Consider the following 25,349-nt stretch of genomic DNA (forward strand, 5'->3'; position numbering starts at 1 on the left):
TATCTGTTGTATATTCACATATGCCATTAAAAGTAGGCAGCTTACTCATTTTGCTTACTACATACAATGTTCCACAAACTTTGTCACTGCTTGAGACTCTCATTGCAGTCTGCGTAAGGAATAATAAGCAAAATGTTAGTTTGTGGAGTTTTATGGCACATAAGCAACTATGGTTTATGTGCCATAAAACTCCATATAAATAATAAATATAAATAAATAAATTAATTAATATAAATATCAATATAAATATAAATATATAAATTAATATAAATATAAATGAATATAAATATAAATATACATAACTTATTATTCCTTATGCAGGCTGCATTGGAGTAGATTGGAGTCCAGAGTCAGACTCCTCCCACACCACTACTGTATCACAGGTTTATGCAGGCTGGCAATGAGTCTCAAGCAGTGACAAAGTTTGTGGAACATTTAATGTAATTTTTTAAACCAAGTGAAAATGCCTTGCAGCAAAACATAGCCATTTTTTCTTCAGTGCTCACAGAGTACTGCAACAAAGTTTTAGCATGTCAAGTTTTGTGTTCCTATTACTGTTAGCTTCCGGAAAATTCCAGAGCTACCCACCTAATATGACTAAAGCTGTTGTACTTTGATTTGGTGCCTTAAAGAAGCTTGGCAGCTAAGAAAACACCCTGTGGAAGCACACGCTTTTTTATTATTATTTTTTTTTTTTTTTGTAATGCAATCAATGTAATGAAGGCAGGCTTTTCCATCTGAGGCAGAAGCAGTTAAAGCTGAATTGGCTACTGGGGCTAGTTTTGCAGGCTGAATATTTCAGATTAATTTCGTCAACTGCATGTTCCATACTAAATCTGTGATGCAAGTGGATATGAAGTTTATGTGTAGGTGTGTGAATTGTGATTTTTCTGCTGGAATCTGAATTCAAATGGAGGAGTGTAGAATATAGGAATGCAAAGCATGGAAGAGTGCAAAGATAGATATGCAGTTCCAGACACTTTGTTATTGACACAAAACTAATTGCATTAAAACAATGTGCATTTATTCTTGTAGCAATGGTGCAATTTCTGCACCTTATGTGCGAAACGGTGCCAAAGTTTAGCCTTACTACAAGCTTCATTTAAAGGAAAACATTGACAGTGTGTGGCATGTCTGTGTTTGGAGCTTTCTTATTTTGTTGTTTTATAAAAAGAAAGTTATCATATGCTTGACAGCCCAAGCCTTACATGTGTGCAGCTACACCAGCCTAGAAGGATAAATATATATTTATTTTTTCAGAAGCTTTTTTAACACTGTGTACATCCGTGAGCAAAGACCATGCAAACTTCTATGATTGCTTTTTTTTCTCTATAAGAAGACGTGCCAGACAAAATTGCTTGGGCAAGATGGCAAATATATTTTGGAGGCTACTTTATCCATATATAAAAAAATAATGGCATCACTATGAAAAAAAGCTGGCAGGCAGTTTTCTGAAAGCGTGTGATCTCTCCACTTGTGCTCACGACTGTACATAGTATGGCCCAATTAGTTCGGACTGCACAAGTATGTAGATCGAAGGAACACGTTCAATGTGGCTCATGCTTGGGAAAATGAGCATGAAAACAAGCGTTGTAGCTGTGGAGATTACCAGAATAACCTGATCAAAATGGTCTGAGATCAAGCTGGCATAAAAGCTTGATGCTAATTGAAACCAGATTTTCAGAGGAAAATTGGCTCGTTAAATTAGATACCTAGCAGCTCACATTGCTAGTGCGAATAGTCGCACATATGTAATCTTAAGGAGCGATGTTTCCACTATAAATTCTTCATTTATTACAGAAGAACCACTGAAGAATCAGTATTGCCAGGAACCAAGCCTGATCAGGAGCCAGGGGGCTCTGATGATACAAGTATAAAGGAGCCTGTAGGTGGGAAAGAAGACAGTTTTGTTCTCAGCTCACCTACAGGAGATAAAGTGGAGTCTAGTGAGGTGCCTGAAAGTGCACTGAAGAAAGAAGGTGATGAAGGCACTGATCATGATCGCAAGGATTCAGCTGAGAAAATGCCTACTTTTGTAGAGTGGAAGCAGAAGATGCTCGCAGAACATGAGAAGGGGGGTAAGTAAAGATAGGGTTCAAAGGGCTTTGCCAAAACTTTGTAGAACAGAAGTATTGTTCTTTGCATGAGAGTCTAGTTCCGCTGACAGTCTTATTGACCTATTGCTCTGCTTGCATTGCTTTAATATTTCTTTTCATGGCCTATTTCTTCCGCCAAGTTTTTAATACCTGATTTAAAGCCAGTTCATTCTGTTGTGTTAACCCTATGGTACTGATAGTACACTTGTGGCATTGAGCTTGAACAAGGTGGGGGGGGGTTGTTTTGTGATATGCAGAGCTGGTATCAGCAGTGTTAAATCTGAGGTGTAATCGCACTATCGGAACCATAATTTACTCATAATTGTTTTATGAGCACTCTGAAAAAAATGTTTTCTTACGCTATACTGCATATTTCGCTACTATAATGTTTTGTCACAAGACAGACGAAGATCCAATGATAACTATAAAAACTAGCAGGGAAATAGAAAATTTTGAGTAAATTTGCTAATTTATTTCCCGTGATCTCTTTAGTTCACCGCTAATGGCAGCTATACTCTTCATCCTGTAGCTTTTCTCCCCTCTACTCTGCTCTCCCCTTGCCCCAAAGCTACCCGAAGTCTAGCTGTCAGCAGTATAGACAGTTCTAGTAGGGGCATTGAATTTTCTTTTCGCAACCATCTTTCACACATGCATGACAATGTTCTTGCAACAGTGCAGCCTTCTAGAGCCTTATATATAACTTTTGCTGTACTGCAGTCTGTGTGCAGTGGTAGCACTGCTCCCACAGAGTTGCTATTGTTTGGAAGCTTCAGAACGTGCAAAACGTTATCATCCACTTTTTTAGGCTGCTTTGAAATTAAGTGCTAAAAGTAAGTTCCTTTCCTTGATTTGTTTAACCAAACTGCATTATTTTTCTGACATTTGAGCAACTGCTTTTGAGTTTGAAAAACAGATCAGGAACTATACTATTCAACCTTTATCACAACCTCTTTTCTTTTCCTTGATTTGTTTAACCAAACTGCTTTATTGTTCTGACATTTGAGCAACTGCTTTTAAGTTTGAAAAACAGATCAGGGACTATACTATTTAACCTTTATCACATCCTCTTTAATACTTAGTGTTGTGCAATGTTCTCATTTTGTAAAGCATCAGATGCCTTCAGAATTAAAATATTCTTTTTTGGTGCAGGCTCTGGATTATGGTAATTCATTTACAGCTTTAGAATAACTCTGCTTCATTCCTTCTGCAGTCCGAGAATGTAGGACAATAATTTTTTCTTGCAGTTACTTGTCATGTCTCTCCTAATTATGAGATCTACTGCTGGTGGCCACTATACTTCATCCTATTGCTTTCCTCCCCATTTCTCTGCACTCTCCTTGCCCCAAAGCTGCCTGTTATCTTGTTGCAGAAAATGACTCCCACTTTTCAAATACTACTACTATTTATACTTGAGGCACTACGTCCTTGCTTACCTGCACTGACTGTAGTTTGATTTGGACGGTTGTATATTTCAACCGACCTTCTTTTTTAATGTTATTTAGCCCTGCTATTATAAAGTTTAGTGTCACAAGCAACACATATGCAGAATATCTGAAATGTCTGTCGGATGTTTTTGGCCTTTATTTATGCAAGTGTGCAGTGTTGATTTAAAGCCTCCTGTTTACTCCCTCTATATCTCCTTCTGCATGCTGTTTATTCTTCCATGTCAAGGGGAACAGCCTCCTGAGGTAGGAAGCAGCCCGCCCAAAAAAAAGCCGACCGGGAGCAAGAGCCGGCGCAATTATGCCTCTTATGAATGTGGCGCCAAGGTGCTGGCCACCAATGCAGAAGCTGATGGTGCTGGGCGTGTCCTCAATGAGCAGATGGATGAGTACATGCTCAACCCATGCAAAGCCAAGATTTGGTTCGTTGTAGAGCTCTGTGAAATGATCCAAGTTTCTCAGGTGGGAAGCCACTTTTCCTCTCGTCTTTTCGACAAAATTTCTGCATTAATTTTGAATGTTTTAAAGGAGGGTGAGCAGAAAAGCCAAAATGCACATTTACAAATGAGCAGCAGCTTATCAAAGTGCTCCTAGAGCCAGCGTACAAATAAAAAGATGATGCTCTGGGTCAAAATATTGCTGCACGCTGTCTCTCAAGGTCATATTCAGCAAGAATTTGTTAAGCTCCCTTTGCCTGAAATGCATGTAGAGTTTTCCTTCTACTGCCCAGCGAGCCATCCAAGCCATGCCACATGAAACATGAATAAACTGGGTGATGCTTTTATTGAGAGCTTCTGATAATTGAATTATATTCAAGATAGAAGCTGAGGTTAGTGCAAATGTGTTATATTTACTTGTGCTGGTATTTTTGATTTAGTGCAATGTTGTCCGGCGAGTAGTTTTATTCGCAGATGTCAGCAGTAAGTGCTGAAAGGATGAAAATGTGGTCCTGTTTGTAAACAGTCTTCTGTTGATACAGTGGAATCTCATTGATAAGATTCTCATAGGAATTGAAAATTAAGACGTATTATCCGAAAAGAAAATTGTGTTATCCAAAACAGGACCCCCAAACAGCCGTAAATGAAACACACCTGGCCTGGCACAAAACTTGCTTTTATTACGGTGCTTTGAATAACCGGTCATTTGGCTCTGGACTTCCTGTTTCTCAGTGTTCAGAAGCAATCTTTTCTGAAGCTCACAGAAATGTGTTGCACTTTCATCACTTAGCTCCGCTTCGCAACAGAGCATCTAAGAATTGGTGCTCGGCCAACTTTATTCGCCAAGAGGTTCACCCCCTGCAGGAGATCTGGTCAAAAGATAAACACATGGAGGTGTTATTGATGTTAATTGGCACGCAGCATCATGGATGGCTGCCAAGGTTAGCACTGCGTACAGCCATAGCAAGGGCACAAAACTGAGGGAGGGACCTCATATGAACATTTGAAAAAATTTAAATCTCAAGAACACAAGTGGGAGGGGCAGATTCGTTACCAGAACGAGCAGTGCTGAAACATTCAGTACATCAGCCAGAGCATTGCTGTTATTGCGACGACCATCACCCCCCAGTGGCACTTTCTCACTCTCTCTTGGAGGGAAATCCAAAGCCACGTGAGCTTTCCGTATATTCTCCAGATCACATTATCCAAGCCCACATGAAAATATGACCACATTAGCCGTACGAAAATACATTGCCTCTATAGGGCGTCAGCTAGGAAGTGAAAAAAAAAAAATTATGCCGAAAAACGTATTAAGCGGTATCATATCCATGAGATTTCACTGTACTCATTTTCTTTGTGTAACCCGGGTGTTTCAACATTTACATAATATAAGTTCCTCTATTGAGCAAAATCGTAGGGCTTTCGCAGTTTGATAATGCCTGTGTGTATTAAATGCTACATTTGCTCTGTCAATGACTGGTAGCGGTGAACTCGTGAAAAATGTGCGCAAGCCTTTTGTATATTTGTTATCATGGCGATGAGCTTTAAGTCACTTTTGCGAAGTTTTTTTTTTAATATTTGTACTGGGCTGCTTGTAAACATAGTTTCTTTAAACATGTGTGGATAAAGTTGAAAGGTGCAGAAAAAGTAATCTTTTTGCACTGTGTTCTTCCATCCTTCTTAAACAGGTTGATATAGCCAATTTTGAGCTGTTCTCTTCTATGCCTAAAGATTTTGCTGTGCTGATGAGCGACAGATATCCAACAAGAGAGTGGACACCGCTTGGCACCTTCACAGCACTTGACCAGAAAGTGGTCCAGAGTTTCGAGCTCCACTCTGAAGCGTATGGAAAATACATCAAGGTAGTCCCACGTCTTCTTTCTAGCTCTGCATTGCTATGTTTGAGGTGTCTTCATTGAAAGTTTTTTTAAGAAGCTTGGCAGCAGCACTGACGGGACTAACTTGGAGCAGAAATACTATTTCCTAAGTTATAATTCTTTGATTTGAGCGTGAAAGCATGATTTGAAGTGTGTGTATGTGGTGCTTAATGAAACATGGTGCTGTAATGGCCTGCGTCTGCTGTAAAGAATTTATTGTATGGTAATGACGGAACTATAGCGTGGGCTACATGTAAAGCAACTTTTAAAATGTAATCCTGCACAAGTGCACACATCACTTTTATTGTATATTAAATATAAATTAAGAAAGTTTGGGCAGAGATTTTCTAAATGGAATAGTTAAAGCATTTTGATGTCTTTGTTTGAATGAGCTCAAAGGCAGTGACCATTTTCAATTATGTCGGGGGCCACAGTAGATGTAAAAGCGGCTTTGAAGGTTGTTCCAGCTTTGTTACTGAGGCCATATGCATCAAAAGTATCGTGAAGTGTTGGAAAATTTATGGTGCATTGTGCAGTTCTTTTTTGAAAAGCAAGTTGTGATGCCTTCATAGTATTTATGTGCTAAATACAGATGTATTCAAACATACATTCATAAATACAGTAAACCTCGGTATTTGGACTTCAAGGGAGCGGGAAAAATGTCTGAATCTTCTGAAGTTCTGCTGAAGGTCTGAATTAAGGAATGGCCCTAAGATAACTGTCAGCAACTGTTTGCATCATATTCAGTTTATTTGGGGAAAATCTAGGTAGTGTTCTGTTTTACTTCTTTAAATGAAAACTGCACTACAGTAACAATTTTTGGCAGTCTCGTCAAATGCTGTACTGCTTGTGCACTGTTCAGAATGTGAACGCAAAACTGCTGCATAATTTGGTAAAGGCCTGCACGGCGTCATTCAAAGTGAGATATGCTAGCAGTGGGGTCTCCATACAAGCAGCGGCACTGCATGTGCAGAGGCTCTACCTGTGAACAGGTAGAGCCTGTTCTGTGACTGTGAACAGGGCGCAACGAGTGTGTCAGTTTCGGTGCACAGAAAGAATGGAAAAACCCTGCTCACTGTTCACTCACTGTTCGCTCCGCGTCTGCTTCAGCAGCGGCGGGTGGCTTTTGCCTGGTTTCGCGCTGTCGCTCGCGAGTTTCGTGGTGAGTGCAGCCCCGAAATTAAAGAGCACAGAAGGTAGATGCTGCAGCGGCATGTCGTCAACGTACCACACGTGAACGGATATAAAAAACACTGTCGTTCAGCAAACGTTCGACAAGAATGGTGTACATTGCGGCACGGTAGCTACTTTTGTCCATTTTAATCCGAATTTTCCCCAAGCCTGTACAAGAATAGGAACAAAAAGAAAGCTGAATGAGCAGTGATCACATCGAAGCTTCTTCAAGGCTAACATGACAGTAACTCGTCTGCAACAGCAAAACCGTCTTTCAGTGCTAGATGCGAAACCATTCATGTAGCACTGAAGATGAAAATAATTTCATAAAAATGTAATGTAAATTGCAAAATGCTTGCATGATATAAAGTATTAAGTATAGCAGTCAAAGTAAACGTTGTAGGGTTGAGTTTTAAATGTTATTACAATTCATATATAACGCAATGTGTGGTATTATAAACATTATTTTAATTTTGAAAATAAACAATGTTTTAATGAAATTTTTACATGATATTATGCTTATTATGAAAACAAAAAATGGTTTGATATTCATGACACCACTAGTGCTCGAAGTGGTAAAAAGAGGCCAATAAATGATGAAGGTGATACTCGATGCAGTGACTTACAAATGAGTTCACCTGCTATATCGAAAGTATGCAAGAAACTTCTAAAGCGTTAAAGAAGGACACTCACTGAAGACTCATTTCAAGCCTTATATAGCGACCCATTGGGGCTCTCTTCGGGAAAGTAAGGTTAATGTGCGGAAGGGAATGACATATGCTAGATGCGAGGGCCGTAACAGCTAGCGGCACATGACTACATTGTCAAGACGGACGTTTCATCTGAGAGCAAAATCAAGGCACTGAAGGAAGTGATGGCATATCTAGCTCCTACCATCCCATTTCCCACTGTCACATATTCCGGTTCACCTTACGTCGCTGGATATATCGTTTAGTTAATCAACTTCGGGTGTGACGCTTGCGCTATTCTTCTTGAAACTAGTGAAAGAAGCAGCCCCATGTAGTACGCTCTTCTACGAGGACAATGTTCTAGTGGACTGCATTATCCGAAACCAGAGCTTGTTGCCCTATTGGACAAGCTTTTTTTTTTTTTTTTTGAAAAAGCTGCCTGCACATACTACGCACAAATGTTCTCGAAGTACTGAAGATCCTGATTCAGTCAGCATTTCAGAACTCAACACTGAGTTGCCCGAAAGGAATTGACAACAGCTATGTTATCAGGTCCGCTTCTTTGATATTTGAAAAATTTCTCAGAATTCTTCTTCTCAATTAATTATACCAGGAAAGTGACAGAGAAGACCGAGAGGCCAACTCCTTATGTGCACAAGCCGTGCAGGAGGATTTTGAGCTCGAATTTTCTAGACGCAGGTCGCATTTTGACAAATTTATGAATATATAGTGCAGTGTGTAACTTTGAAGGATAATTTATTTATTGTTTGCCGCTCTTTTCGATTCTGCTTGACTGTTTATGCTCATTCCCTTGATTAAAAGTAGTCGTGAGACTACATATACATCTTCGGTGTTTCAACCGACTGATATGTTTTGAACGAAGCTAGAACAGCCTACTCCACTAGACAAGTGAAATTTTTATTATATGAGTAAATTTTTGTTCTTTACTCTGAATCTGAGACGCGCCATGAATTTTTACCGGTGCCTCTTCTGATCTAAACGAAAACGGTAGCAGTTGACAGAATCTCCACCCAACAGTTCACCATGCACTCATGTTAGGTCGCGCTACACCTGCTTAAAACATTCAAAGGCAGATTGCATAGCCTGGTAAATTTATTTTTGTACAAAACTTAGGGGTAAAAAATGTTATCCGAAATGTTATCCGGTAAAAAAGTGTATCCGAAGCTTCATTCGACCGTGCACGACCGGACTGACGAAGGAGCGCGCGCTTGAGCGGATTGTTGACTGTATTTTATTCCTCGTACTTGATAAATGTTCAGTGTTGATGACGGACTTTGTATAAACCATAAGGGGCGAAATGTCAGGACCTGCCGGTTGCAACTGGTGCGGGCGAAGCTAAAAGCGAGCGCGCGTTTCCCTTGCGCGTTAACGGCTGTAGCAGAGGAGCAGCAGTGGGGCGGTGGTGACCCCACCGAGGCGCGGCGGGCGGTGGAAGCAGACCCCATTGGAGAGGCCGTAAGAGAAGAGAAGCGCTCTCTCCCTCGAGACCGGCCGTGGCTGGTCATACCTTGATACGGCCTCTTCAGCTGGGAGGCGGTCTGAATTAGCCAAAGTGAGGCCAATTGCGGGGCTATTAATGAGCACCAGACGCCACGGACTTATGGGGTGTTAGCTGGGAGTGGATCAGCAGGCCGAATTATTGGAATTTTTTACTTAACGTGGGTCAAATTAACGAGGCTTCACTGTATATACAGTTAAATATCCTGTATATACTGTATGTATTTACAATATATACTTACTGTATATACTGTGTGTATATATACAGTTAGGTTTGTATGAAACCAGCTCACTTATCATACTGATCTATTTTTTATTTTCTTTTGCCACTTCACCTTTCTCATTGTAGTCTCCTTTATCTGTGGCACCTTTTTATGTGTCATAGGCAGTACATGCAGCACCGGTATCTGGCTTTCTCTGGAGCATTTTCAGGCCATGAATTCGCTCCACATGGGAAATAACCGCAGCCGTGCCGCTAAACTTGCAGAATCATTCCAAGAAGTGGCCGCGATAAACAGCCTTGATAGTGCAGGTTTGGTAGCACTGCTGCAGGCATCTTGTACGCAGAGCAAGAATGCATGACTAACTTGGCATACATGGAGTGTGTGTTTTTTTTCCTTTGTAAGGTCCTGCCTTGACTTATGAGTCATCAAACAGGGTTAGCTTTTGCTCTGATGTACCATTTTTCAAGCTACATGGCTGTAATGCAGAGAAGCCAACCTAGCTGGCATTATACTTATTGCCATTGTGTGCTGGTGGTGCTGCATCCTAATTAGCACTGATGTTTCTTTCTTTTTTTCTTTTCTTTTGTTGCACTCTACAGAATTGTCATGGGCATCTTCAAAATGGCACTGAAAATTCAGGAAGAGTTCATTTCTCATATGATGATTGCCTTAGTAACATCCCGTGGCTCAACGGTGCTGCTGGCTTTTGGCTTTATCAGACTGTTTTATGATTCTTTATCCATTTGCAGCAGTGTTTTTGGGATGTATAATTAATCAGAAGAATTTAAGTTTTACTTCAAAATTTATAGAATTGGGCATAATATTATTACTTAAATGAATGTCTTCTATTAATTTGGAACTTGGGAAGCGGCATTCTGTAGCGCAATTTGGGTAATACCAGTTTATCCTTCCTTGCGACCATTTATGATTTCTCACTATTCATAACCTGCAAATTATTTTAAAAGCTCTTCTTTTTGAACATTTTTTTATTATCGTTTGCACTCTATTCAAAGTGTGCTGCGGAGCAAAGAAATTTACAAAAAAGCAGCACTACCATTGTGCTGACATTTAGAATGCCGGAACAGGGATGGTTCTACGAGGCTTTTCCATTCTTTTCTTGTTTTTACAGCAAAATTGTTAGTTCCGTGTTGCGCAGAGAGCAGCTATATATGGTTTGTGCAGCTATTCTGAATAAATGCTTTGTTCTGTCGTGCAGGTGGAGCTCTTGAGTCGTTATGGATCAGAGCATTACTGCCCCCTTAGTTTGCTGCGCGTTTTTGGCACCTCTATGATTGACGACTATGAGCAGCTTGTTGAGAAGCCCCTGGACCCCAGTGCACAGGATGACGATGAAGAAGAGGGTGAGAAATTTTTTATGCTAAAAAATGCAACTGCTAAAACAAGCTCATGCGCACAAACTATTTGCTGGAGCCAGTTACATGAATTCTGATCATGTACAAATTTTGGAACTGATATTCCACGTTTACAGTCGATGACAGATTTTTCGGACTCTCAACGGACCATGAAAATGTCCAAAAAATCGGGCAGTCCGAAAAAACAAATATGCACCAAAAAAAAAGTTCATTTATTGCCTATTACTGACTTTGAGGCCGGAAAAAGTCATGAATGCTTTTCTGCACCATGCTCCGCTTCCGTGTTACCGTGTTAATTTCGGCAAGAGTCTTAGCAGAGTCCCTCAATAAAGTATTGAGGGACTCTGGTCGTAGTGTCGCCGTAAGCCGACGAAATGGTTCTGACTGCTTGCATGAGCTCAGTTTGCGTCGGCTGCGCTGCTGCTGGTGAGTCATCATCGTCGTCTCTATCAGACTCCGCAAGCACTTGGTGAATAATTTCTGCATCTGTGAGCCCAGCGCACTGTTCCAACTCATGGTCCATGCCTGTGAACTCTGAAAACGAGACGGTCGATGGAATTTCGACACCTGCAATGCGAAGGTCGTCGATGAGCTGCTCACTGCCTGGCAGCTGCTTGACGATGCTCTCCTCGTCCAAGGTAGCTGACTCGTCATTCAGCACAAATCCCGCATGGCGGTAACAATTGCGCAGCGTTGTGGGTGCCACGGACTTCTACACATCGTGGTCCAAGCAAATCGGACAGAGTAGGTTTTCCTGCTGTCGAGGCACACTGCCACCATCAACCACTGGATCACAAGTTCACAACACCGACTGCGTTGAGTGCCTTCTCAATGCCGCGTTGCGCGCGCAAAAAAAAGAAAAAAGAAAAAAAAAGAGCTCTTTATAAAGTTTGGAAACAGCTTCTTGAAGAGCTGAAGCCGATTCAATTAAATGTGTCACAGTAGCTACAGAACGTAGTTCTCACATCAGCACGACCACGGCTAGGCCTACTCGCTATGCTTGGCAACGCATGTGAAAAAAAAAAAATAAATAAAAAGCACTCCTGCAGCGAGCAGTGACGTTGTTCCGAAAGTGGAAGCTGTTAGGCAAATAATATAGCCACTATCCAGCATCAGTTTAGTTGAGGAGTGGTATGCAAGGCCGGCACCGGTTTTGAGGCTATCGAAGGAAAAAGTAAACAAGATGGCGGCGACACTGCTAAAAATGTGCGGCAGTTGACCCAGCTGACGCTTGGAATGTTCGAAAAATTGAATAGCCCTCCCTAGAGTGTCCAAAATTTTCAGCCACATAATACATTGACTTTATAGGGTATGTCCTGGGGCCGGGAAAAGGTCCGAATAATCAAGCATGTCCGAAAAATTGGGTGTCCGAAAAATTGGGTGTCCGAAAAATCGGTCGTCGACTGTAGTTGCGCACACATTGCAGGTTTCATAGCGGTCCTTGAAACGCTTAAACCATTGATTTCTAAAATGCCATGTTCAAGGTCTTGGGAACCCTTAAATGTTTATGAAAGTACTGGAAAGTTTTTGACTTACTTTCGACAACTTTTTGCAACATGCCTGTGTCACGGTGGCTCATTGTTTAGAGTGTTCGACTGCAGAACTCAGCGAAGCAGGTTCAGTCTGCTGCCGCTTTGATGAGAGTTCCAACTCTGTTACTTGTACCGCCAGATGCAAGCAGCGTCAACTCCGGCGCTAAGGTCTGTCCTTGCTACATATTTGACACGCACCCACGGAGTGGCTTGTGAAGGTGTGCCTGGCAGTAGGTGATCGACGTTCGGCACTTGGGTGCGCTTGCGTTTGCGCAGGTCCCCACACGGGCGATGAGTGTTGTGCTACTGGTATGCTGGTGGACAGCATATTGTGGCAGGAAGCGCACCGCTACTGCTGCTGCATTGTATTCACACTTCTGGGCTGCAGAGAGGTTCATTTGTTGAATGTTTTATATATTTAATTATCGACATATCAAACTATCCTGCAATACCCTTCAAGTTTGATATATGCAGGGTCCAATAATAAAAAATGCAATCACAGCATTAATGCGGGATCACAGCATTAATGCGGCGCCAGCAACATATTTCCTGCAGTAGCGGTGCACTTGCTCGGTGCTGCTAGGGAAGCACACTGGAAAGCTCATTCGAAATTGCTTCCACTGATCAGGAAAGAGCTAATCGTGTTGCCAGTTACTGCCAGCACTATAATGCTGAAATGAAATGGTTTCTACAACGTTTTTGTCAACAACAAGAGCGAGAAAACAGGCTAGGCAACGGACTCGTCACACGTGGGCTGCACGTATAGTGGCCGAAACCGTCTTTGCATACAGTCATGTGTCGCTTCGCATGGTTATTCAGTCAAGTCTTACTTCATTTCCGATTCAGAATGCCTTGAGGGGACCTGAAGTGTGCTTATTAAAGTGCTCCGTCAGTCTCTCTCCTCTTGCAGTGATCCCACCGACCGTCTTATGAAGTGAGGAACATGTAACCTTGCTTTAGCATTGTATAATAATCTTGTGTAATGGTGTTTATCAAGAGTAGGAAGCAGGGTATGATTATGGAAGTCTTCAGAACATTGCCATAGTTGAGGAATGTGGCTGTAAAGCTATGGCTGAACATTGGTGCGGTTTTGTTTGTTTGGGGGGGGGGGGCTGGTATAGGGAAACTAAAAATCTCTTTGGCATTCCAACAGATTTTAGCTTGAAAGCTTGTGTTCTGAACCAGCGTCTAGTTAATTTTACATAGTCCGTGGTACAAAACATCCGCCTCACTTTCTCACCCAAGGTAACAGTACTCTCTTTTTGTGTGCTGAAAAACTAAACCATTTCCTTCTTTGCCTTACTGATAGCTTCCACGGAGAGGTCTGCCGCGAAGAATGTTGTGGACAGGGCAAAAGATGTTGTGATCAGCCTCTTCAAAGTGCTTAGGAGAGACCAGGAAGGAGGTAAACTGTCATTTTTATTGGCTTTGTAGTCACATTTACTTTCTACATTCGTTTTCTTGCATTATTGACCTAGCAAGTTGCTTGTTTTTGTGTTTAAAATGATCAAAGTAATGATGCCCCTCGTTCATGTTTTGAACGCTGTATCCCCTTCAGACATTGTGGTCACATATGGTTGCACAACATGAACACTGTCAAATCTCGCTTTAAACAAGGCACAATTTTTTGCAAATGTGCATGCAATAAAATGCGATAAATCTGAAATACCTTGTGCTGAAAGGTGTTGATCAGACATGAGAACTGAATGCAGGAGTCATTTTTATTTAAATGACTGGCTCTGTGTTTCAATAATTTTTTTAATTGTTTTGTAAACGTAAACACATTAAAGTACCTAAAATGTGTTGATTTGCTTGCGTAACAACTTTCTAAATTTTGGGGACACTGAGCACCACCTTTAAAGATGTTACGTGGCAAAGTTAATGGCTACCTTTTGTGGCTCCCGTCTGCCGCTCTCTTTGTGGATCCTCGCTTGCGTACATGCACTTTGCTCCTCGCGTAATTGCTAATCCCTTAATAAAGGGTCCCAGGGGGTACGATTCCTATCTTGCCCTGCCATCTCAAACGAGAAGCCCGATTTGGCAGCTTGTCTACAATGTCCGCTGCACAGTATCACACAACCCGCCGACCAGTTAGTGCCCGACCATGTTATCTGCCAACTACCTCTTGTGAGAGGCATGCTTGCTCGCAATTTTTTGTTCACTATGCCGACAGTGCCTGCTGTGCAGGATTTTCTGGAGAATGAGGCCTTAAACGCTATCGCATTAAAAGTGTATTGTATCACAATACGGATATAGGAAGACTCGACAGAAATTGCTTATTTAGCCATTGGAGATGGTTACTATTTTCTGTGTAATTTTGGCATGTTTTCTATAAAAGCCTGAAATTATTAAAATTTTCTCTCACTTGATCATAAGTTACATCTGAGAGGGTTATTTGCTTACAGTAGTTTCTCTAGGCACACCATTGCAAAGTAGTCATTCTTAAAATGCAGATTTTAAAAATATTGGGTGCGTTTTTCTTCTGCTATATATTCAAGGCAGGACAAGCGCAATTGGGAGTTACAGTTCTGTTGTCCTTGCTGTTACCTTGCTGCTTCATTGTGACAGTTCTGTAAAGCATTTCATTAAATATACTAAGACTGGGCGAAAGAAATTTATTAATGTTTTTGGTGCATTTTGTTACAGAATTTTCAGTTTTGTCTTCCAGTAATTTTACCGTTTAACAGTACAGTATAAAACATTATTACAAGAGACACTTGAAGTACCCCAGAAAGATCTGTTAACCAACGTCTATTGTGACCAAAAATTTTAAAAACATTGAGGAGTCGAACTAGATCTATGCACATGAGCATATGAATGTGTATAAGCACAACATAAACACAATTATGTATATTGTGCTCACTTCAACATGACCTTTAGACAGTTCATTTTGTGTCTGATGCGAAACTATGTCTGGTGAATCGTTGAGGAAAACTGTTCCATGCAAACATGGCAACAGTTCCAGAGTCCGGCTGGTTCGACTACTGGCATACAAAGTGACCGGCGCCATGAAAGCTGGGACGTAAATCCAATGCAGTGTAAATTCAACTCAACAGTCTGTGTACGAGTGAGGCTGCAATTATAGAAGCTGAATGATGGAAATTTCGGTGCAGTGAGACGGTAGTTGCAACCATGTAAGATGTGACATCCACCTGCGGAACAAAACGTAATCAAGCAAAGGCAATGATAAGTGCAGTGGATACAGGTTGGCGTGACGTTGGCCACATTATGTGAGCATAATAATTGGAAACTGTAGCGGATGACTCGAGCAGAACTGCCTCACGGAAACATGGCGATAGCTCTGGATTCCAGCAACTGGCGTATCAAATGAGACCGGCCCCACGAACGCTCCAGTGGAAACCATCTCAATTGTACTCTGTCACAGAATTGGTGTGGAAGCTCGACTGCTAGGAAAAAAGCAGAACAAGAGAAATTTCGGGGCATTTAGACAGTAATCGCAGCCATGCAATGTGGGGCATTCAGCCGAGAAACGGAACAGGATTAAGCTAAGGGAACGAAAAGGGCAGTGCATATGAGTTAGTGCGATGTCAGCCGCATTTTGCTAGCCTATCTGGTTGTGTATTTTTTAAATAGTGAAGAATTTACTCTAGGGGACTAAGAAAAGTTGCCCTTAGTAACAGAGTGTCTCTTGTAGACGTGCCTCTCATATGCGATGTTGTTACCATGGCCAACATATCAAAACCAACCAAACCACTTTAAAATGTCTTTTATAACTGAGTGTCTCTTATAAATTCCCTTGTAATGAGATTGTACTAGTTTCATCTTACATGTCTATAGAAATACGTAGAAGTTCTGCTCACCTTTTTTTGCAGGGGATGTGGTTATAATTCTTGTTCTTCAAAATATGATTCAATTGCATTTTTACAGTATTTTTGAGTAAGTCATGTTGGCATTGCCTTTTTTTCCTCCTCATGCTTGCATGAAGAAGGTGTGGATTCCATGGGTGCTTCGTGCTCAGAGTAAGTTCTTTGTTTTTGCTTTCTTTGACTGGATCAGGATGTATTTTAATATTTAACATCTTGTACATACAGCAAAACCTCGATGATTCGAACTTCGTTTATTTGAAATCTTTAAGAACTTTTGTGCTCTTGTAAATTCGACCGTATAATTTAAAGTGACTGCCTGCACCAGCCCAGTTAATTCAAAGATCTGGGGTGCTATGTGGGAATTCCCGATCAAAAATTGGCCAGAAATCAGTGGAGTGACAGCCGCTTGGTACCGCAAACTGCTAAGCGATGCCGATGCTCAAAATGCCACAGCACCCTTGCCCTGGAACCCCCCTGCACATTAATGAGGTAAAATATTGCAGTTTGGTTATTGACAGGGCTTTTCACCATTTATTGGTGCATTTATACTCCAATGTTCTTGGTGCACACAAGGTTGATGGCCAAGGTTGTTTATGTTGAGTTAGGGCTGTGGCTCAGCTGCAAGGTGCATGCACAGAAGGGCTGCTTCCAGTTGAAAAGGAAGAAAAGAGTGTGCACAGGGTCCGTCCAGCCAATGCTGGCTTGCCATGGTGTATTTTCATTGATAAGTTCGGCATGATGTCATGCTTGAAGTAAAAACTGCTGTTTTCTCTGTGCTGGTGCTGCAATCTGTGGGCATTGCCAAGTGGCAGTCAGGCATCTTTGAACTGCTTTACTATGTGTGATGTCACTGGGCCATATGTTTGGTTTTGTGCATTATCAGCAACAGTATATTATTACTGGACACACTAATGTTTTTGGTTTGAGGGTGAGCAAGTGTTTGAGCTCAGAAACTTGTGAGATTTTTAATTGTCTCATCTTTGCATCTCTTCAACGGCAGTATGTTTTCTATTTTGTACTGTTAGCCAATGGCTTTAACTTCATCATATTTTGTATTGCTCAAATCTTTTATGGAAAATTGGGAATCGCGTTAAAATTGGAATTCACCTGTACCTGCATTTCTCTTTTTCTGTGCAGCTTAAATTCGAACTGCAGCATTGTGAATGTGTCCCACCAAGCACACAATGCCACATCAGGCTGCCAGCGCAACAGAAGTCGTCACTTTTTTGATTCAGCTTTCCAACCGTGCTCTATGTGTCCTACAGCCCACGATCGGGAAGCAGCAAATACACAGACTTTGAGTGAAACACCTGCGTGCCGGTTTCTCCGGGCTGCACTGTCTCTGGAGGACAGCTGCACTGTAGACAAGCCTGATAAAGCTCCAGAACTGAACGAGAGCACTGAAAGCTCCAGCAGCAAGTTCCCTATAGCAAACAGCAGTTATGAGTTTACAGTAACAAGTTCCAGTGTTGAAGTGACTATGTCACCATCAACCCAGGTCAAAGTAATGCCTTCAGCATCTGTTGTGAATGCTACTTCTGAAGGTGAAGCATCGAAATCTGTGGCTATGCCCAGCAGTGAGATTGCCCAGCCGGAAAGCACGAAAGTTTTCTCTAGTCACTCAAGTGTAACAACAGTGTCCAGCTCTGAGACAAATGTTAGTGGTGACCTAAACGATTGGGACAATGAAACAATACTAGAAGACTTTGGCAGTACTTCTGAATTGGTCCAGAAAGACAGCACTGCATCGGATACTTCTACAGACTCAATGACTCTCCAGAGTAGTTCACAGGTGTCTGATTCCACAGCAGATTCAGCAACAGCGACTCCAGTGATAGTGGATGTGCCTACATCAGTGAAGACAAGTCCTTCTAGTACATTAGTTGTTGGCATGGAGGTTGCATCTCCGGTGGCAGACTCTTCTGCATTGCCAAATGGTGTTACAACGATTTCTGCGGTGCCACCCACAGACGTCGACAGTGGTGTGTTGATCATAGGACCAGAAGGTGAAGGTGGTAGCGTGGTTGCAACAGTACCTCTGCCTCTGGATGAGCTTGTCCCTGATGCGGATGTAAGTTTTTCATTCTGCTACCATTTTAGTGCGAGCAATTTGTTACCAATTATGATATTTACAAGGACTATTACTTGCTTATAGTTGGATACCACTTAACTCTGCAGTCATTGCCACACACATTTCGTCGGTCTCAGAAAGTAGTGTGCTGTCAAAACTTTTCTGGTTGCGTAAATAAAAAACTAATCATCACACCAAATAAAAGCTCAAAAATTTCAATGCTTGCAGCTAGTTTTGTAAATGAAATATTAAAAACTGTACCTGTTTACACACCGCGGACAACTGCCCATAGTTAGCTACTGCTGTTTTTTTAAGTCGTATCCAACTATAGTGACTGATTTGATTTGTTGTTCATATCCACATATGATATTCTTGCTTATTGTTGGATGTCAGAACATTAGTTTTATGAAGTGTCTTGACAAGTAATTTCCAGAATATATACCTTGTTTTCTTTTAAATTGGAACGTCATATACACCAACTCTTGTTCAGTTTGAGCTTCGTGAAACTGTACTTCATTATGTGGCCACCACCTTATGAAAGAAATAATTACACTGTGTCAAGAATACTGACAGCAGCTTTGGACTTCGGTCAACCAAAGGGTCAGGCAGGCTTTTGTAAATGCTGCAGTACAGTAGCTGATATTCACGCTGTTAATTGGGTGAAAAAAAAATGCTCAATTATAACCAACCTTCAGCAGTCATGCAGGCATTACGGAATCGGGGTGTAGATGAGCCATATATGAAATTACTAGAAGATATCTATAGTAGCTGCATAGCAACCATAGTCCTTTCGTCAAGAAAGTAATAAAATTCTCAAGGAATGGTGTTAGGCAAGGAGACAAGACCACTCCAGTGTTATTCACTGCTTGCTTAGAGGAAGCATTCAGAGATCTCAATTGGCAACAGTTAGATATAAGTGTTAATGGAGAATGCCTCAATAATTTGCAGTTCGCTAATGACATTGCCTTTCTGAATGAATTGCAAAAGAGGATTAATGGCATAGGTAGCAAAGCAGAGTGGTAAGCCTAAAAATTAATGTACAGAAGACTGAGGTAATTCGTTGAAGCCTCTGCAAAAAAAGAGCAGTTTACTACATGTAGCGAGGATGCCCCGCCAGGGTGGTGCAGTGGTTACGATGCTCGACTACGGTTTCCAAGGATGCGGGATCGAATCTCTGCCTCGGCGGCCGCTTTTCGATGGAGGCAAAAGGCAAAGTGCCCGTATGCTTTGCGATTTCAGTGCACGCTAAAGAACCTCAGGTGGTCGAAAATTCCAGAGTCCTCCACTACGGCGTCTCTCATAGCCTGAATCGCTTTGGGACGTTAAACCCAACAAACAAACAAATATATGTAGTGAGGTGCCTGAAGTGGTAAGGGAAGTCGTCTGCATAGGGTTAGTAGCCGCAGATCTGGACCACAAATGGAAATAACTAGAAACATCAAATTGAGATGGAGTACATTTGGCAAGTGCTCTCGGGTCATGAATGGTAGTTTACCAGTATCCTTTAAAAGAAAAGTATGCAACAGGTGTATTCTACCTGTACTCACCCATACGGCAGAAACATTTCAACTTAAATTGAGGTTAAAGCAGAGAGTTATGAAATGTAAAACGGTAGGTGTAATGCTGTAGAACAAGAAACATGTGCAGAGTTGGTCAGGGAACAAATGCGAGCTAACAGCATTCTAGCCAAAATCAAGAAGAAATGGGTATAGGCTGTCAGGGCATGTAATGTAACAGATGGATTCCAAGGGAAGGCAAGCTCAGCAAGGGGTGGCAGAAGGTTAGGCGGGCAGGTGAGAATAGGAAGTTCATGGGGATTATTTAGATACAGCTGGCACAGGACCAAGTTAATTGGAGATATATGAGAGAGGCATTCGTCCTGCAATGGGTGTAGTCAGACTGGTGTTGACAATGAAATTGAAGTTACTACAAGGCAGCTATTTTTTTTTGCTATTGTTGATTTAGCAATAACATTTGTTCATAATGTTTTGAGACACGAAGCCATGTGAATTGTTTAGCAACATATGAAAAATGTTGTAGCAGAATTTCAGGTATCGCAGTGCTGCCTTTTCTAAACAGTAGTAAGACTAGCTGTCGATGCCGGTGTTTAGACATGGAAAAATGCGACATGCTTGAATAACTGTGTCCTCATGCCTGCGTCCTGAATAATTAAAACTTAATGAAATTCATGATGTTGATAAGTGCCTGCAGATAAATTTTGTTATGGCAGCGCCTCCTCTGTTTTTACAATGCCAGCCGAATAGTCAGCTTTGCAATGGGAGCCGTCGGTACGCCTGACTTCAATGAGTTGCCACATGTGGCGCTACCATTAGAGTAGGACTGCTTGCATCATACCTGCGTCCAGACGCACGGGGCTGGCATTCTGACTTGCTCGCTGCCACTCATACACCATGCGTCTGTCAGATTCTTGCTTCATATCGCTTCTGGTGTAGTAGCTCTTTCTTCATCCATGGCGTGGCGCATTCTCAAACGCCAATCTGCGGTGGCAGCTTTGCTTGCCAGAGGCGACTGTGGCGTTCGCTCCGCTTATCACTTCAGCATCGCCGCTGATATACTTGAGGCGTTGTTTCAGTTGTTTTTATCGCTTATTGCTCTTCCTTTCGAGACGAATAAAGAGTTGTAAGTTGTTACATTCATTCGTTTTACTCGCGCAGTTCTTCCTTTTCATCTATTGCGAACCAACTAGCCTGACCTGACCATAAATGAATCCTCTCAGTGCAGCAGTCACAAAAGAGGTGCCAAGTTGATAACTTAATTGGCAGCCAACAGGGGCTTTAGCATGAACTGCAGCACCATGCATCTGAGAATGGAATTCACTTTCTGCTTCTTGAAACATTGTTGTGGTAGTCTACCGCGGACAGAGAAAAATCTTTGTCACTGTAACGATAACAGCCAATTCTGGCAAAAGTAAAGCTGCGATTTGAAAGCTATTGATACCTGGTAGTTTCAAAAAATGCCTTCCCAGAGAAGATATTTTATTCTTCTGTTTTTGGTACTAAATTTGCTTGCATCGAAAACCAAAGTATCTAAACTTATTATACTAACTACTTTTACTCTCTGATTTCATATTTCTGCCCAGCAGTTTCAATGCCTCTGCTGAAATGTTCCAGGTTGTAGCTAAAGGACATAAATCAAGCCTCCACAGCCTTTCAGAACCAACGCCGTTGTGCACCCCATGATCTGCGCCTCCTTTTAAAACTTGCAGCAACTCAGCGATAACTAGGGTCACGAACGGCGTGCTCTATGACGTGCCTATACTCGACAGGCAGCCTGATGACCATAAGGGATGTGGAGCACAGCCCCACAAAGAAAGTTATCAAAAATTGCTTTTTCCTCTTTTTGTCATGTGGTGCAGCTCAGTTCTTATCTCTTCCCCACAAAGGTAAAACAAGTGTGAAAGCTAGCCAATGTGAGAGAGTAAGAAAGAAGTACAGGAGAGGGCCATGGACAGTTGGGTCAGCCATATTCAGCAGGAATTGTAAGAATAAAGAAGGTGCTGGTTATGGTTTAGACCTTGATACTGTATGTGTACATATTGTACTTTATTTTTACCTTATATGCTTGTATGCACCCATGTAGTGCTAGAAGACAGAGGCAACATAGAAATAACGGAAAGCAGCTAATAGGAAATGCATAACATTAAGGCAGCATCAAGTTTAGCAGAGTAAATTCTTCTGAGAAAGATTAGACTACACAATGGAAAATTTCACAATAGCGCTTGTTTAAAGGTAACGCTTAAAAAAAAAAGAAAGAAAAGGCCTGAAAAGCTGGCATACTAAAGATAAAAAAATATATATATAGTAAAGGACTCTGCATACCAAACCGGCATTGATGCATATAATGCAAGAAAAATTGATGTTCATGAGAATGTCAGAAGAAAAAAGGAATAAAAGGAAAATAAGGAGCTGTTCCCTGCAGATTGAAGGCATAGAAATAAGAAAGACATGTAGGCTAGTAGAATCACACAAGTTTTACAGCCTTTCTATAGAAGGCTGTTTAGTAAAGCAGGCTGGCCTGTGAATAATCTTTAGTACCCTCCTGGTTTTATGGGGAGTTTAAAGGTTAGTGAGTTGTAGAATTAGATTGTAATTAACAGGCTGTAATGATTTCATGCTACAAAAGGAGGTCGGCTCATGCTTATCGGCAGCTGAGGAGTGGACGAATGAGGAAGCTTGGCTATTTGCGTGTGGCAAATAATATTACTTCTCTTGAACTATTGGAGGTGAAAAAATTTGGAATTAATATTAAAAGCAATGTGAGCATCGGTCAGTCCTGATAGATAGAATAGAGATAGAAATCAAGTTGCATACTTGGCATCAGGGATACTGCCACATCCTAGCTTCTGTTGCAGTGCATTATGTGCTGTTCTTTTCACTGCATTTAGTATCGCCATTTGTCTGATGCAGTTGCACCTGAGGGAAGGAGTCATCCGGCCACCACCACCTGAGGCCGGGGCCCTAGCACTGACCAACCAGAGGGAGTCTGTGTTTATGCGCATTAACAACCGCATTAAGGCACTTGAGCTGAATATGTCCCTTAGTGGCCAGTACTTGGAAGAACTGAGTCGCCGCTACCGACATCAGATGGATGAAATGCAGCGGGCCTTCAATCGCACTGTTAATGCTCTCAATAAGACTGCTCAGAAAGCAGCCGAGAAGGTGAGCCCATGTTGCCTTATTCGCTGTCATAGCTTCAGCTTTGCAGTGTTCTGCAGCTTTCAGAAAGGGTCACTTACTTGATGAGGGCATTTTTTTGGCTTTGCTTGCATTCCAGTTTGCGTATCCATGCAAACATAAGCAAATATTAGTCAGTTTATATATAGAAACAGTGGTTTGAATCTCGTCCTCCAGAGCATTGGTGACAACATATGTTAGAGGATGTCGTAATCATAGTGGTAAAAGCTTCTATATTTTGTTTCTTAGTTGTGATCAAATTGATTTTTGTTTTGCTTGACTTGCTTTAGTTAACTGCAGAAATTAGTGTGCATTTTAGTGTCCATGTTACCTCTAATTCTTTCATTGGTTGAACAGGCAAAAAGTTGGATATTAAGTCTGTTCAGTTTGGCTAACACTCGCTGCACCAGTTTCATAAAGTTTCATAAGTTCACACAGTTCGAGTGCAGCTTGGAAATAACTGCTTCAGAAACGAATGCTCGAATGCAGGTCTGGTTGTCCGCCAGTCCCGGCCTTGCCTAGAAATTGCAGCCAGCTCCATGCTATCGGCATCTATGGCTGCAAACGTCCTAAACCACATTAAGAATTTTCAAGCAGCAAATCGTAATGACATAATTGCCATGAACCAGTTTCTGGAAACCGTTTTCCTAAAAGGGTCTTTGCAAGTATTGCACACACGATTTATGAATATGCAATGAAATACTGCCCATGAGGCTCAACTTTGCCTTTCATGTGTACAATCCTGCATCTATGAATAGCCATCCACCTCCATATTTAAGCAAGAACTACCACCACTTTGCTAAGACTATGGTCATATCTTCTATGCATGGGGACCGCCATCTTACTGAAATACTGAACAGCTGCAATTGCTCTTCAGAGTGCAATCCACTTTTCAAGGACTCATGCTGTGTTAAGCAGGCACTTCTGTAAAACAAGTACAGAAGTGCAGTCGACACTTATCAAGCATTCGTTTAGCAAACAGCTCGTGGGTTGTGGCACAATGAATAGACGAATAGCGAGAGAGAGCAAGAGTGAAGATTTATTTGAACAGCTGAGTTAGTGAGCGAGTGGTCATAGATAGGTGCAAAGGCCTAGTAGTGCGAAAAAGGGAACAGGGACAGAGAGATGCATTTAGCAGTCTGTGTTCATATCCTGCACCCGTTTGGTTAGGGCTAGCTGGGTTTCTAGCTGTGCCGATGAAAGTTGGGCACTTCATCGCTACCATGAAGGGAAAAGGATGGCATCGTTGATGAACGAAGTCTGGTGCACTTAGTTGATGCACGAGCGCAAGAACCTTTCATGCTTAAAACTTGATGCATTAGCTTTCATTCATCAATGACTGCATAAAAAGGTTTGGAGAGAAAGGTTAGGTCGACTTGCATGGCATTTATAGGGCCCAAGAACTCAATTGCAGGTGATGGGGTGTTACGGCAGGAGGCACGTTGCTATGAAGAACTGATATTTAATGTTTCTTGAAGTTTTGAATGTAATCTTTATTTTACACTCACAGAAACAAGCAATTTTCGTTCTGCAGCTCGCATGTAAAGCAAAAAAATGCAGGGAGAGAGAGAGAGAGAGACAGAAGGGGGTTGTGAGAGCTTAGTTGGCTACTGTATACACATGGGGAAGCATATAAAGGAACTGAATGAGAGAAAGATGAGAAGGAAAGTCAGGTCTGCCGTAACGATAGAACGTAGTCATGGCCACGGGTCCATTGTGCCTCTGTAATAATAACAGAAGAAAATAGAAAATGATTTTACAGAAGTCTATAAAGAATAATCAGTGGTTAGTATATTACCTGTTAGTACAGGTTCAATGTTACTTGTGGTGTCTCTACAGAATACATTCTTTTGAAGAAGGCAGTATATTTTTACTTTGTTCCCAATTATGCCTGCTTTGGCCTTTTTTTTCTGCTCTGGCAGAATGGATCGACAGTGTCACAATACTTGAACTAGTGCAACTAAATTGAGCAGACCTATTACAATAGCATTCGAGAATATAGAAGTAAAAAAATATTGCCTAATGAAAAATGACTCCTTTTTTTATTGATCTTAGTGACTTTTTTTTTGTTGGTCTGCTTAATTATTTGATGCTAATCAGACATCCAGTTAGTATTTGCCTTGAATACTTTGGTGCCACTTAGAAAGTAGTAAAGCATTGAAAGAAAAATTAAATTCCTGTTTCTATTTTTATACTTTTAAATTACATTCTATATTTGGTATTCGTATATTTTTGAACAACATGTTGAACACACAAGAGGATTTAGAGGGCTTTTAAATTGGAAGGACATCATTGTTGTGGCAGCAAGCCTCTAGTCACATGCTGTGGGAATGTACACTATATATTGAAGAAAAGCTAGAATTTGGGTGAGTTGGTATGTGTTCATATTGTTTAAG

At 41.4% G+C, this 25,349-nt stretch overlaps 1 protein-coding gene across 3 annotated transcripts in view; it reads left to right on the forward strand.

The window, feature by feature from the left end:
* LOC146204827 (SUN domain-containing ossification factor-like) overlaps positions 1 to 25,349 on the forward strand; it is a 109,352-nt gene that overhangs the window by 60,984 nt on the left and 23,019 nt on the right. For 2 of the 3 annotated variants that reach the window (XM_084589537.1, XM_084589539.1), the window contains exons 6-13: positions 1,801 to 2,078; positions 3,768 to 4,000; positions 5,664 to 5,837; positions 10,673 to 10,817; positions 13,671 to 13,766; positions 16,308 to 16,341; positions 17,326 to 18,259; positions 22,687 to 22,938. In XM_084589537.1, coding sequence (XP_084445663.1) covers positions 1,801 to 2,078; positions 3,768 to 4,000; positions 5,664 to 5,837; positions 10,673 to 10,817; positions 13,671 to 13,766; positions 16,308 to 16,341; positions 17,326 to 18,259; positions 22,687 to 22,938 — 2,146 coding nt within the window. The remainder of the gene's footprint in view (positions 1 to 1,800; positions 2,079 to 3,767; positions 4,001 to 5,663; positions 5,838 to 10,672; positions 10,818 to 13,670; positions 13,767 to 16,307; positions 16,342 to 17,325; positions 18,260 to 22,686; positions 22,939 to 25,349) is intronic. The other variant, XM_084589538.1, reaches the window with a different exon arrangement.

Source organism: Amblyomma maculatum, chromosome 1, assembly GCF_055883805.1.
Source record: "Amblyomma maculatum isolate TAMU_Amacu chromosome 1, ASM5588380v1, whole genome shotgun sequence".
Taxonomy (NCBI): domain Eukaryota; kingdom Metazoa; phylum Arthropoda; class Arachnida; order Ixodida; family Ixodidae; genus Amblyomma; species Amblyomma maculatum.